At 43.4% G+C, this 15,979-nt stretch overlaps 1 protein-coding gene across 2 annotated transcripts in view; it reads right to left on the bottom strand.

The window, feature by feature from the left end:
* prmt8b (protein arginine methyltransferase 8b) overlaps window positions 1-15,979 on the bottom strand; it is a 62,369-nt gene that overhangs the window by 24,734 nt on the left and 21,656 nt on the right. The window contains exon 2 of one of the 2 annotated variants that reach the window (XM_043709828.2): window positions 3,250-3,480. The exons of the other annotated variant lie outside the window; for it this stretch is intronic. Coding sequence (XP_043565763.2) covers window positions 3,250-3,480 — 231 coding nt within the window. The remainder of the gene's footprint in view (window positions 1-3,249; window positions 3,481-15,979) is intronic. 2 annotated transcript variants of the gene reach the window in all.

Raw genomic sequence — 15,979 nt, 5'->3', positions numbered from 1 at the left:
ACCTCCAATTTTGGTGTCATCTGTAAATTTACTAACTATACCTCTTATGTTCACATTCAAATCATTTCTCTAAATGAAGAAAAGCAGTGGACCCAGCACTGATCCTTGTGGCACACCACTGGTCACAGGCCTCCAGTCTGAAAAGTAACCCTCCATCACTACCCTCAACCTCCTACCTTCAAGCCAGTTCTGTTTCCAAATGGCTAGCTCTCCCTGTATTCCATTTGATCTAACCAGTGCTAACCAGTCGACCATGAGGAACCTTGTTGAATACCTTACTGAAGTCCATATAGATCAAGTCGACTGTACTTTGTTACTTCTTCAAAGAGCTCAATCAATTCCCCACGCACAAAGCCATGTTTACTATCCCTAATCAGTCCTTGCCTTTCCAAATACATGTAAACCTTGTCCCTCAGAATTCCCTCCAACAACTTGCCCACCAGTAATGTCAGTTCCCTGGCTTTCCTTACCACCTTTCTTAAATAGTGGCACAACATTAGCCAACCTCCAGACTTTTGGTGCCTCATCTGTGACTATTTTCTTTGTTTGTTTTACCAAGATGCAATAGCTCACATTTATCCAAATTAAACTCCTTTTGCCATTCTTCAGCCTATTGACCCAATTAATCAGGATCCTTTTGTAATCTTGGATGATCGTGTTCATTTCCACTATACCAGTAATTTTGGTATCATCTGCAAACTTACTAACCATGCTTTCTATATTCTCATCTAAATAATTTATAAAAATGGCAACAAAAGCGGATCCAGAACCAATCCCTGCAGAACACCACTGGTCACAGCCCTCCAGTCCGAAAAAACAACTGTCCAACACAACTCTCTGTCTTCTGCCATTAAGCCAATTTTGTATCCAATTGGCAAGGTCATCCTGAATCCCATTCTTGGAAAAGTTACTTAAAGTCAGAAAATCTCAAAGGGAAACATGATCTGTTTAAAGCTGCAACTTTTGCATTTGGATTAATTCAATGTAAAATCCCACACCCACCCATTCTGACCCCTTCCATTCTGCCCTCAAATTCTGATCCCTCCTTACACCCTGCCCCCTTCCATTCTACCCCCTCAGACCCTATCCCTCCATTCTGCCCATCAAACCATATCCCTTCCATTCTGCCCCCTCTGACCATGCCTCTTCCATTCTGCCCCATCAGAAAATGCCCCTTCCATTCTCCCCCCTCAGAATCTGCTCCCTTCCATTCTGCCCACTCAGATCCTGCCTCTTCCATTCTACCCCCTCAGAACCTGCTCCCTTCCATTCCGCCCACTCAGATCCTGCCTCTTCCATTCTGCCCCCTCAGAAAATGCCCCTTCCATTCTGCCCCCTCAAACCCTGCCCACTCAGATCCTGCCTCTCCATTCTGCCCCCTCAGACCCTGCCCCCTTCCAATCTGCCCACTCAGATCCTGCCTCTTCCATTCTGCCCCCTCAGAAAATGTCCCTTCCATTCTGCCCCCTCAGACCCTGCCCCCTTCCATTCTGCCAACTCTGATCCTGCCTCTTCCATTCTGCCCCCTCAGAAAATGCCCCTTCCATTCTGCCCCCTCAAACCCTGTACTTTCCATTCTACCCCCTCAGGCCCTGCTCCATTCCATTCTGCCCTTTCCATTCTGCCCCCTCAGACCATGACCCTTCCATTCTGCCCCCTCAGACCCTGCCCCCTTCCATTCTGCCACCTCCCATATTACCCTCTCAAACACTGCTCCCTCATACCCTATTCCCTGACAACACCAACCCCTTTCATCCTGCCACTCAAACTCTGATCCTTCTTGCTGCCCCCTCACACCCCGCTCCCTCATACCCTGCCCCTTCACATCCGGTCACTTCCTATTCTACCCCCTCACCCTATCACCAGGAGCCCATCCCCTAGCACACACTCCCCTCCCATCCAGCCCCATTGCACCCTGTTCCACTAATCCTGCCCTCCTCATACTCCACCCTCACCAGCACTCTCAAACCCCGCATCCTCAGAGTCAGACTTTGCTCTCTCAAATATCTGTCCCCATCCTCCCTCTTACCACCCCCTTGACCCATTATACCTGCGAAACACACACTTGAAAGTGCTTTACTCATACCTACCCATTTGGGCCTTCTAAAGTTGCAGTTTGCAACATAGAGACTATTGAAAGCTGGACATTCTACACACTTTTTTTAGTGGAAACTATGAAGACAATTTATGTGATGACTAATATTTTATATTCATTAACGTGGGTGTTTTTGACAAGGCTACCATTACTGAATGACTTGCTCGGCCATTTCAGTGTGCAGTTACAGAGTCAACCACAGTGCTGTAGATCTGGAGTCATGTGTAAAAATAAGTAGGGACAGCAGATTTCCCTCCCTAAAACTCATTAATGATTTAGATTATTTTTAATGACATCTGGTAGTTCCATAGTCATTATTATTGATAATAGTAATTTTTAATTCTATTTTTAATTTGTTTTATTAACTGGATTTTAATTCCTAAGCTACTGTTGTGAGATCATCTCAAGTCTCTGTGTCATTCATCTAACTGGTGCAGTAAGACTATTCCTGTGTTCTGCACCCCAGACTAATGACCTCGAACAAACAAAACTCTGCTAGTTAAGCCAGTTAATCACTAGAACTGGTTAGTGAAATCAAACTAATTAGCTATGTTGGGCTGGTTAGTGATACGGAGTTGGTTGGTGATGTTGATCTACTTAGTGATTGCAAACTGGTTAAGAGCATTGATGTGGTTAGCAATGTTGAGCTAGTTAGGAACTTCAGAATAATTTAATAGTGGGCTGGTTAGGGATGTGGCACTGGTTAAGGATATTGTGCTGGCAAGTGAAGTCAAGCTGGTTTGGGCTACTGGGCTGGCGAAAGTTGTTGGGCTAGTTAGTGACACCAGGCTGGTTAGGGACATTGCGCTGATGAGGGATGTTGGCTGGTTAGGGATGTTGGATGGTTAGTAGTACAGGACTGATCACTGAAGAGAACACAATATTATTTTCACAGCTGTCCCATTCCTGACAGTTTTCGCATTCTCCACTAAAGTTCAAAAAGGACCACCATCTCCATTTCCGAATGGTTAATACTGACATGTTCCCCATGGAAATTACATTCACCTCTCCACTAGATTAAAATAATCAAGTTGCCCATGTTATGAAGCAGAAAATATGTGTATGAATTGATTTAATGGGTAACATTTATATATGTTGCACAATGATCATTTAAATGAGGTACTCCATCAATACAGGAAGAGATCAAAACTTACCTCGTGGATGCCAAAATGAGCGTAGGAATCAAAGTAGTAATCTTTCGATGTCATCTCATCTGGTGTCAAATGTTTTGCCATTTTACCTCTCCCCAGGCAACTTGTCTGTACTGGTGTTTGTGATAAGGTCTGCACTGGTGTTTGTACCGTTGTCTGCATTGGTGTCTGTGTCTGCTGTGTTGTTTGAACTGGCTGCGTGACAGGCAGAGGCTCGGCTTGGTCACTGGAGACCTGTTTCAGGGAAATAAGAAATACTCTGTAAGCTGGGTGAGCAATCCTCGCCACTGACCATCTCACTGTCTGAGGCTGCCTGCACAATTGCTCACCATGGGCAAAGTTCACTGCCACCACACTCTGAGATTACAGAGCTCATGTGGTCTGGTGTGGTTCAGGAAAACAACTTGGTATTTTAACAAGAAAAGACTTATGTCTTGAACAAGAGGTAGTTTATTGCATGTTAGTAATCAGGCACGAGTTACACTGATATGAGAGATCTGGACAACAGGTCCTAAGCTGTTCTCCCACCAAGTCTATATGATAGCATCATAGTGGGGGATGTTTAAGCCACTCCTCAGTACTAACTCTTTCAGATATCTACATCCTTTCACACATAGATAACTATTAAAATTTCTAGTGTGTCCACAACTGGAATGATCACAACAGTAAATGAAACGGTGGGCCTTCCTGCATTAGGGCAAACAACTAATCATAATATTAGCCACTTATTAAGACAGTCTATACCCTCGAGTGTTGAAGGAAGTGGCTATTGAGGTAGTCAATGTATTGGTGATTATCTTCCAAAATCCTGGAATGATGCATGTAGGTTGGAAGGTAGGAAATGTTATCCCACTATTTAGGAAGGGAGCAAGTGAGATAACAGGGAACGACAAACCTGTAGGTTTTACATCAGTTGTGGGGAAATGCCAAAATCTATTTTAAAGGAGAGGATAAATAGATGTCTGGTTGGTTAGGATTTGCGTGGACATGGTCAGCATGGGTTTGCGAATGGGACATCGTGTTTGATGAGCTTGTGAGCATTTTGTTTAGACTATTACTGATAAATTTGATAAAGGAGCACTGATGGACATAGTACATACTTAGACTTTCAAATGGCTTTCAATAAAATCCCTCACACGAGGCTGGTTAGAAAAATTAAAGCACATACGATAGTAAGTACGGTACTGGCATAGATAGACAATTGGCCAACAGACAGAAAACAGAGAGTAAAAATAAATAGGCCGTTCTCATGTTGGCATTGTGACTAAGGGCTGTCCACAGGTTTTAAAGTTGGGAACATGGGCTGTGGTAGTGCAGTGGTAGTGTTCCTAACCCTGAGCCAGGAGGCCTGGATTCAGGTCCTACCTATCATAAGTCTCTTAACAAGTTCAATTAAAAGATAATTTTAGAGGAGATCTGAGATAATTTTTTTCGCCTAGATGGTAGTACATGTATGGAACATGCTGGCTGAGAGGGTGGTAGAGGCAGGTATGCTCCTAACATTTAAGAAGCATCTGGATGTGCCCTTGAAATGCCAGGGCATGGTAGACTGTGGCCCAAGTGCAGATTAATGAGATTAGTGTAGTTTGGTGTTTATTGGTCAGCACAGACTTAGTGGGCTGAAGGGTCTGTTTCTATACAGTATGACTCGAAGACTCCAAAACACCTAGAGATGTGTAACATTTCCAAAATTGTGGACGATACAAAGCTAAGTGGGAAGGTGAGATGTGAGAAAGGTGCAAAGCAGCGTTAGGAGGATCTGGACAGGCTTAATGAATGGGCAAGAACATGGCAAATGGAAGGTATTGGGCAAAAAAAATGAGTGGTTCTTCACTTTGATAGGAGAAACGGATGTGCAGGGTATTTCTTAAATGGGATGAGGTTGTAAAGTGTAGACATACAAAGGGGCCTAGGTGTCCTTGCCAATAGGAATTGCAGGTTGACATGTAGGTGCAGTATAAAAACTGAAAGAACTGTGGATGCTGTAAATCAGAAACAAAACAGAAATTGATGGAAAAGACTCAGCAGGTCTGGCAGCATCTGTGAAAAGAAATCAGCTTTGACCACTGCACCTGAAACTTTAATGTTGATATCTTTTCACAGATGCTGCCAGACTGTTGAGCTTTTCCAGCAACGTCTGTTTCTGTGGGTGCAGTAAGCTGTTAGGTTAGATTTCACCTGGAGCACTGAGTGCAATTTTGGTCTCCTTATCGCAGTTCACTTGAGAATGTAACTTTTAAAAAAAGGTTTGCAATTTACATATGGAAGAACTGAAACCAACATGATCATTCTAAACGATGAGAGACTTAACAAACAATCCAGGTCTTTTTTAGTATATAATTTCAGTTACATCACACTGTAAATTTATTTGATAAATTCCATGTCTTACAATCTTATACTCCACACCCACCTGATGAAGGAGCAGTGCTCTGAAAGCTAGTGCTTCCAAATAAACCTGTTGGACTATAACCTGGAGTTGTGCGATTTTTCACTTTATCTCAGGAAAGATATTATTGCCATAGAGGGAGTGCAATGATTCCCAGGATGGTGAGACTGTCCTATGGAGAGAGATTGGGAAAACCGGGCTTGTTTTCTCTGGAGTTTTGAAGAATGAGAGATCATCTCATTGAAACTTACAAAATTCTTCAAGGGACAAACATACCAACAAAACTTTAAAACAAGGGGGCGCCACTTAGATCTGAGATGGGGAGAATGTTTTTTACATCTTTGGAATTATCCACCACAGGGGACTGTGGAAGCTCATTCTCTGAGGATGTTTAAGGTAGATATCAATAGTTTTCTGAACACCAGTGACAGGCAAGGGATGGGATGAATAAAAACCATTGAAGTATTTGATCAGCCATTATTAGATTACATTCCCGACAGTATGGAAACAGGCCCAATGGCCCAACAACCCCACACCGACATTCTGAACAGTAACCCACCCAGACCCATTTCCCTACCCTGTATTTACCTAACACTACGGGCAATTTAGCACAGTCAATTCACCTAACCTGCACATCTTTGGATTGTGGGAGGAAACCGGAGCACCCAGAGGAAACCCATGCAGACACAGGGAGAATGTGCAAACTTCACACAGTCACCCAAGGTGGGACTTGGACCTGGGTCCCTGGTGCTGTGAGGCCACTGAGCCACCATGCCACCCATATTGATGGCTGAATGGCTGACACCTGTTCCTTCCTCCTTGCCAACCAATTAGCATTCTCTTTTCATCTGATGTAAAACGATCTTCTCCTTTATCCTGGTATTCTTGCAAATTATCCTGACGGGTGCAAGATGAAAAACTTTGCGAAAATGTCTCTTTTTTGCATCAAGGCCTCCCAAGGAATTCCACAGGAGCCTTATCAAACAAAATGTGAAACCAAGTCCCATTCGAGCAGGTAACAAAGTAACATCTTCAAGGAGCATCAAAAAGAGCTAGGAGGAAGGTAATGGAGAGAAATCCAGAGCTTAAGGCCATGACTATCAAAGGCGGAAAACCAGCGGAGATCTTGCAGCGTTCCAAGTGCAGGGACAAGGATGTGGAGCTGTTTGTAAAGAATAAGGATTTTAAAATGGCAGCACGTCCGGACCAGAAAACACTGGAAGCAAAGGAGCTAAGTGGTGATGAATGAATGGGACTTGGTGTGAGTTTGGATATAGTTGGCAGTGTTTGGTTGAGTTAAGGTTTCTGGAGGAAGCTGGAAGTATGGCCACAACTGTGGGCTGCAATAGTCAAATCTGTATATAGCAATAACATGGACAGAGACTTCAGCCAGAGATAAAATGAGGCAGGGAAAGAGTCATCTGCATTTATGGGCAGGTAGCTTCCTTAAGGAGCATCGACTGCAATTACCATAAGTAACTGTATAGTAACTGAACTTCAAGATGGAAAAGGTATGGAGTCAAAATGCCAATTATGATCCAAACAGGAATCCAAGTGTGCAACCAACGTGGCGGGCTCAGCTGCCAGGGAGAGGGAGGACCCAATGACTGGGACAGAGATTTCATGATGACGGTGTAGATCTTCCCAATACTATTTGGAGGAAACGTTTGCCCATCAATTTGCCCAATGAATGCTGACAAAATTCCAAATACAGTGGAAGGGTCAAGTGAGGTATTGGTGAGATGGAGCTGGCTGTCACGTAAGAATTGTCATTATATTTTTGGATGAAAGAGACCAAAGAGAAATCTTTGAAGGACACAAGAGCAGGAGGAGGAAGAGAAACCATTGTAGGTGATTTTCTGGATGAGGCTGGGATAGAATGGAAACTGGTCGAGGCAACAAGACCAGACTGATTACAATGTGCTGAAACAGCTTAATCTGTATTGTAAAAAAAACCCCAGGAATAAACATCATTTGATATTAAGACAAAACAACATGTTAGCATGTCATTGTCAAAGTATTAGAGAATGAGGAGCTCTACATCAAGTGAGAGAAAGAGAGAAATCTGTATCGAGATCGAGAGAGAGAGAGAGATATCCATCGAGGAAAAGACAATGAGAGGGGGAATTGTATTGAGGGAGGGAGAGAGAGGGAACTGTATCGAGGGGAAGAGAGAGGGTACTGTATCAAGAGATAGAGAGGGAAGGAACTGTATTGAGGAGGAGAGAAAGAGAGAGGGAACTGTATTGAGGAAGGGGGAGAGAGAGAGAGAGAGACAGAGGGGACTCTGTATCAGGGGGAAAAGAGAGAGGGGAACTGTATCGAGAGAGAGGGAGCTAGGTAATGAGATAGAGCGGAATCTGTGTTGAGGGAGAGAGAGAGAGACCTTTGAACTGAAGGCAGGGATTTGGACGGATTATTAATCCAATCATCTGATTTACTGTTCCTCTAACAGTGTCCATGCTATTACTGCACCTCCTCCCTCTCTCCCTTAATCTTCTCTGGTAATTACTCATGACACGTACTTTCCTTAAGTTCATGCGCTCCACATTCACTGCTCTTTCCCCAGTCACCAGGACTGCAGCAGAGTATCTAGCCTGGAGAGTTAGCAGGGAGAGGGGTGGGTTCACAATCTGAAGGCACTCAACAGTAAGTCCAAGGATATAGGAAAACTTACTTTCCAGCTCTAGTAATCAATGGGCAATATTCAGATTGAAGTTTCTATTTTCGAATAGTCCATCTTGATGTGCCTTATATTTCCTGTTCTGAGTTAATCTGGATCACAAAGCAACCAGTATAAATTCTGGAAATGGTACCCAACATCACTGGGCCTCTCAGTCATACTCATTTAATTGTATCCTGCATTTCCTCAATTAATCATACAAAAGGTCAGAACACAGGTCAAGTATAGGTGGGCATAGCCTTTTTACAACAGTAGCCTGGGAGAAATGTTTCTCTGTGCTGCAGCTTTTTTGTAGAACATCAGGATCTTCCACTGAGGAATAATAGAAGGCTTTAAACGCATTCATGACCAAAAGTGTCCCAAAACTTTGGGGGCGGTCAGTAACAGACTCAGGGAGAGAGAGAGAGAGGAGGTGCAGTAATAGCATGGACACTGTTAGAGGAAAGTAAGTCAGATGATTGGATTAATAATCCATTCAAATCCCTGCCTTCAGTACAAAGGTCTCTCTCTCTCTCTCTCTGTTGCTCGAGCTACACACATCCAGGAAAGTGGAGAATATTTCATCACACTCCTGACTTGTGCCTTTTAGATGATTGCCACATCTTTGAACCCCATGAAGGATCACATCGCTGAGCAGTCTGAATAATGTACTGTCAATGTAGGATTTGTGGATTCTGGTTATTAGCAACCTAACACCAAAGCATTTTATGAAATTTTGTCATATTGTCATAAAAACCTTCACTCTCTGGTGATGCAAATGCAGGGTATGGCCGACCACTCACTAATGACTTGCTATATTGAAGTTTTCCAATTTTCTTTTGTCACCAGCATTTATTGCCATCTCTGGTTGGACCTGAGGAACAACATGATGAGCTGCCTTCCTGAAATGCTGCAACATGTGGTGTGGGAATAAGGGAGGGAGTTCCAGGATTTTGGCCCAGCAACAGTGAAGGAACGGCAATATATATTCAAGACGGGATGGTGAGTGGCTTGGAAGGGAATGTGCAGGGGACGGTGCTCCCATATATCTGCTGCCTTCTCCTTCTGAGGGACAGTTTCAAAGGTGCTATTGAAGGAGGCTGGGTAAGTTAAAGCATTGCATCTTGTACAGGTAAAAACATGGGATGCAGATGTTGGAAACCAGATTCTAGATTAGAGTGGTGCTGGAAAAACACAGCAGTTCAGGCAGCATCCGAGGAGCAGGAAAATCGATGTTTCGGGCAAAAGCCCTTCATCAGAATCATCATTGCATCTTGTACACACTATTGCCACTGTATATTGGTGATGGATGTGGTGCCAATTAAGTGTGCTGCTTTTTCCTGGATGGTGCTGAGCATCTTGAGAGTTGCTAGAGCTACACGCATCCAGGAAAGTGGGGAGTATTTGATCACACTCCTGACTTGTGCTTTTTAGATGATAGGAGAAAGTGAGGACTGCAGATGCTGGAGATCAGAGCTGAAAATGTGTTGCTGGAAAAGCGCAGCAGGTCAGGCAGCATCCAAGAAACAGGAGAATCGACATTTCGGGCATGAGCCCTCTTCAGGAATGAGGAGAGTGTGCCAAGCAGGCTAAGATAAAAGGTAGGGACGAGGGACTTGGGGGAGGGGCGTTGGAAATGTGATAAGTGGAAGGAGGTTAAGGTGAGGGTGATAAGGTGAGGGTGATAGGGTGGAGTGGGGGTGGGGGCGGAGAGGTCAGGAAGAAGATTGCAGGTTAGGAAGGTGGTGTTGAGTTTGAGGGTTGGGACTGAGACAAGGTGGGGCGGAGGGGAAATGAGGAAACTGGAGAGGCCTGGGGTGTGCAGTGAGAGAGGGACTCACTGAAATCCTTGTAGAGGGAGGAAGATAGCTTCTTCAAGGAAGGCATCCTTGTAAGATGATTCACAGTAGGTTAAAATCTTCTAGGAGAAATCTAGTTTTAACCTACTGCGAATCCTCTTACAAGGCTGGAGACAGGAGTTGAATTACCCACTACAGGATTCCTAGCCTCTGACCTGCTCTTGTAGCCACGGGGTATTGATATGGCTAGACTAGTTAGTTTCTGGTCAATGGTAACTGACAAAGGGGTTCAGAATGAGGGGTACAGAAATGTCGAGGGGAGATAATTTAATCCTGTCTTGTTGCTGATGGCTATTATCTGGAACTTGTGTGACACATACATTACTTAACATTTATCAACCCCAATCGGAATGCTGCTCAGATCTACTTGCATATGGCCATGCATTGCTTCTGTATCTGAGGAGTTGGAAATGACATGGACCACTGTTTAATCATGAACAACTCTGGTCATGATCCTGACAATATGTCAGAGGAAAGGGCATTCGTAAAACAGCTGACAAGTTACTCATTGCCGAATTCCCAGCCTCTGACCTGCTAGGGTTAAGGAGTGGAGGAGATTGCAGACTTAGGGAGGTGAAAGGTCATGGAGGGATTTGAAAACAAGGATGAGAATCTTTAAATTAAGACAGCTGGGCCTAGCTCACTACCCCAAGGAACTCCTACAGTGATGTCCTGGGACTAAGATGGTTGACCTCCAGGAACCATCTTCCTCTGTGTTCTGTGTGATTCTAACCAGTGGAGAGTTTTACCTGAATTCCCACTGACTCAAATTGCACCAGGGCTCCTTAATTAGGGATGGCATGGTGGCTCTGTGGTTAGCACTGCTGCCTCACACACCAGGGACCCGTGTTTGATTCCACCCTCGGGTGCCTGTTTGTGTGGAGTTTGCAAGTTCCCTCCTTGTCTGTGTGGGTTTCCTCCAGGTACTCTGGTTTCCTCCCACACTCCAAAAATGTGCAGGGTAGGTCGATTGCGACATTGCTCATAGTGTCCAGGGATTGTAGGCTAGGTGGGGTAACCATGGCAAACACAGGGTTAGGATAGGGAGGTGTGTCTGGGTGAGATGCTCTTTGGAGGGTCAGTATGGACTCGATGGGCCAAGTGGCCCGCTTCCACACTGTGGAGATTCTATGGGAATGCACTGTCAGTCAAATGTTTCATCAATGCCAAGGGCAGTTACTCTCATATCATCTCTTGAATTCAGCTCTTTTGTCCGTATTTAGTCATAGGCTGTGATGGGGTCAGGAGTCAAATGTCCTGACAGAGCCCAAGCTGAGCAAGGGTGAGCCAGTTATTATTGAATAAGTGCTGCCTGATGGCACACCCAGAGCACCGAGTGCTGAACAATAATTGTTGCAAGGCCAGTATTGGCCACATTCCAATAACAAATGAATAAAATGTAATGCAACTAACTCAAGACATTAATCTAATCCCATTCCCCCTCGACAGCATCTCTACTCTGATCTCCCCGTCATCCTCAATCTAATTGATGCACAGCAGTAAAATACATTGCAACAAAGTAGAGTTCTAAGCTCCTTGTGAGCGCTGCAGTAACATTCTTACAAAGAAATTTTATAAGTTTTTTTTACACAATACCATCATTAAAATAGAGAACACACAACCACAAACAAATTCAATCATAATGTTTAAAATGAATTCAGGCAAGGACAGGAACAATAATAATCCATGTGGCTAGCTCCAAAAATCAATACAATCCATTATAAGTAACAACAGTGAGTTTACAACTGGTTCAGTCGTTCGGAACTTGCGCATTGCTGAAAAAAAGAGACACCGTGTTGAGGCTTTTCATCTTATACTCATCAGGACAATCTGCAAGAATTGCCAAAGTAAATGGAAAACAATATTTATACCAAATGAAAGGAGAGTGCTGACTGGTTGGCATGTAGCCTCTGAACCATGATTCCATCATTAGAAAACATTTGCAAAATGATCCCCAGTGTGTCGAAGGTGATTGATGAGGGTAGAGCAGTAGATTCCATCCACATGGGTTTAATAAGGCTTTCGACAAGATAGGCTCATCTAGAAGATTAAGATGCATGGGATCCAAGGTGACTTGGCCGCTTGGATTCAGAATTGGCTTGCCCATAAAAGGCAGAGGGTAGTCGTGGAAGGGTGTTTTTTCTGGTTGGAGGTCTGTGGCTATTGGTGTTCCTCAGGGATCCATACTGGGACCTCGGCTGTTCGTGATATATATAAATGAATTGGATGAAAATGTAGATGACTGAGTTAGTAAGTTTGCAGATGACACAAAGATGGGGGGAGTTATGGATAGTGTAGAAGGTTGTCAAAGAATATAGCGGCTTATACATCAATTGCAGTTATACAGAGAAATGGCAGATGGAGTTTAATCTGGGGAAGTGTGAGGTGCTGGACTTTGGGAGGTCAAATGTAAAGGGAATGTATACAGTTAATGGCAAGACCCTGAACAGCATTGATGTACAGAGGGATCTTGGGGTCCAAGTCCATAGCTCCCTGAAAGTGGCCACGCAAGTAGACAGAGTGGTAAAGAAGGTGCATGGCATGCTTGCCTTTATTGGTTGGGGAATTGAGTACAAGAGTCAGGATGTCATGCTGCAGCTTTGCAAGACTTTGGTTAGGTCATGCTTAGATTCTTGCAATCAATTCTGGTCACCACATTAAAGGAAGGATGTGGAGGCTTTGGTGAGGGTGCAAAAGAGGTTGACCAGGATGCTGTCTAGATGACAGAGTATAAGCTATAGAGAGAGGCTAGGAAAAGACTTGGGTATTTTTCTCTGGAGCAGCAGATGCTGAGGGGAGATTTTATAGAAGTCTGTAATATTATGAAATGCATAGATAGGGTTGATGGTCAGAATCCTTTATCCAAAGTTGGAATGTCTCATACAAGGGGGCATCCATTTAAGGTGAGGGGGGAAAGTTCAAAGCAGATATATGGGACAGGTTTTTTTACACAGAATGGTAGGAGTCTGGAGGAGTGATGATGGAGGCAGATACGATAGGGGTGTCTAAGGGACTTGTAGGTAAACACATAAGTATACAAGGAATGGAGGCATATGAACCAAGGGCAGGCAGAAGGGATTAGTTTAATTTGACATCATGTTTGGCACAACATTATGGGCTGAAGGGCCTGTTCCTGTGCTGTATTGTTCTATTTTCTATATTTTAAGAATTATGCTAACAACCCAGTTAGAACTGTCAGGTTGGGCTCACAATGTGGTGCACTTGTTGTATATGGAAGCCATTCATTGGTTCATTTCTCGGAGCAATGCATTGATCAGTCAGTCATTCTGCCTAGTGTAAAATGTAAATGATGTTTGGCAATTTATCATTAGTGAGGGATAGATCAAACCTGTAAGACTGACAGCTATCATTAACTGCTGTGTTCTCAATGCCAATACCTCAAACCATTTATCAACCAAACTGTGCTCTCCTCTCATACAATGTCAATGTTTCATTCTCTTTACTTTGATATTTCTTGCAAATTGTCCACATGATTGCAAGCTGAAAAGGAATGGTACACTATGTCCTTTTCAACAATACTTAGCAACATATTTACATAATATATTTGCATAATGCACTTTCACAGGAGCATTACAAAAGGAAGTATGACCCGGAGTTACATAAGATGTCCGGTCAGCTGATAAAAAAGTTTGTGCAAATGGGTTGGTTTTAACAAGGGGAAAGTGAGGCAGAGAAATGGGAGGGATTTTGAAAAAATTATCAAGAGCTTGGACCCCAGATGTCTAAAGCTGGGGTCATCAACAGCACACAGGAAATTAGGATGCCAAGAGGCCAGAATTCGAGGAGTGTAGGGCTCTCAGAGGAATTTTTAAATAATTCATTCAAGAGATGTGGACATCACTAATGTTTATTGACCATCAATGATTGCCCTAGAGAAGGTCATTCTCAGCTGCCTTCTTGATCTTGAGCTAAGGCGAGACACACCGTTGATTGGATCATTGGGATACTGTGAACAGTTTCAATCCCCTTATCCAAGGAAAGATTTACTGGTATTAAAAGCATTCCAGAGAAAGTTCACTGGGTTGATCCCAGGTATGGAGGGTTTTTTTTATAAGGAGACTTTGAATAGATTGGACTTCTCATTGAAGTTCAGGTGAATGTGAGAAAATCTTATTGAAATGTATACAGTTCTTAAGGGAGGTTTTTATTAGTGTGTCTAGGACCAGAGGACATAATGAAAGATGAAAGTGTCACCCATTTATGACAGAGGTGAGGAGGAATTGTTTTTCTCTCTGAGAGTGGTGAATTTATCAGAATCTTTACCACAGAGTTTTGTCGAGACTTGGTGAATAAGTGTATTCAAGGCTGAAATAAACATTTTAATGATTAAGGCAATCGAGGGTTTTGGGGGATTTCAAGATGACTTTTGATAAGGTTCCACATAAGAAGCATACCTACAAAATTAAAGCACTCATGACTCGAGGTAGTACACTGACATGGATTAAGAATTGGTTGATAGACTGGAAACTGAGAGTGAGAATAAATGGGTTTTCTTCCAGTGACAAGCAGTTATTAGTGGGATATCTATCACAGGGATCAGTGCTTAGGCTCAGTTATTCAAGATGTATATAAATAACCTGGATGAGGTGACCAGATGCAACATTTCCAGTTTGCTGACAACACATAACCGGGTGGGATTGTAAGTTGTGAGGAGAATGCACAGAAGCTTCAGGATAACCTAGTCAAAGTTGAGTGTGTGGGCAAGCTCATGTCAGATGCAGTATCATGTTGGTAAATGTAAAGTCATACATCTCGGTGTGAAAAACAGGAAGAAAGAATATTATGTAAACGGTGATATATTGGAAAATGTGTGTGTTCAAAGGAACCTGGTATCTTTGTATAACAGTCAATGAAAGTAGACGGGAAGGTGCAACAAACAATATTTCAATCAAATCCCCTCTCGTTCTTTGGATCTCTAATGAATATGGAACCAGGCAAATCCATCTTTTCTTATGCAGCAATCCTGTCATTCCCTGCTTACAGTCAAGATTAGAGTGGTGCTGAAATTTTTCACTTTGAATAAGTAAAAAAGCCATTCCTGATGAAGGGCTTTTGCCTGAAACGTCGATTTTCCTGCTCCTCGGATGCTGCCTGACCTGCTGTGCTTTTCCAATACCACTCTAATCTGGACTCTGGTTTCCAGCATCTGCAGTAGCCACTATCTCCTGCTTACAGCCCAGTGATCCTCTGTTGCACTCCCTCCATGGCAAACATACCCTCTCTTATATTGGGGAACCAAACCTGCACACAATGCTCTAGGTATGGTCTCACCAATGCCCTGTATAATTGCAATAATATGTCCATGCTTCTGAAATCAAATCCTCTTGTGATGAAGGCCAACATACCATTGCCACATAAACTTTTAACGAAGCTAGACAGTCTGGATAGAGCAAAGATATTTCCCCTGGTTGGAGAGTCTGGAACCAAGGGTCACTGCCTCCATATGCAGAGGACTGAAATGAGGAAACATTTCTTCACTGAGAGGGTGGTCAAAGTGTGGAATTCACTTCCACAGAACGCTGTGGATGCTGCATCTCTTGAGTATAGTCAAAGAAAAGATGGATAAAGTTGAATGTATTAAGAAGTATGAAGAGAAAGCAGGAATATAGCCTTGAGACAGAGGATCAGCCATGATCATATTGAATGGTGGACCAGGCTCACAGGACAGAATGGTTTATTCCTGCCCCCAGTTTCTACAACCCAAGGAGTTGGTAGCAATGGAGTGACATGTGGAATGGGGACCAAAGACAATGGTCTTCCCAAATGTTCTCCTCAACCCTGACTGGATGTGGGAGAACCACCTGA

Source organism: Chiloscyllium plagiosum, unplaced genomic scaffold (genome assembly GCF_037043375.1).
Source record: "Chiloscyllium plagiosum isolate Xiang-an unplaced genomic scaffold, Cpla_swu_hap1 HiC_scaffold_19, whole genome shotgun sequence".
In the NCBI taxonomy this organism is placed as follows: Eukaryota; Metazoa; Chordata; class Chondrichthyes; order Orectolobiformes; family Hemiscylliidae; genus Chiloscyllium; species Chiloscyllium plagiosum.
This window is presented reverse-complemented; position numbering and strand designations above follow the sequence as displayed.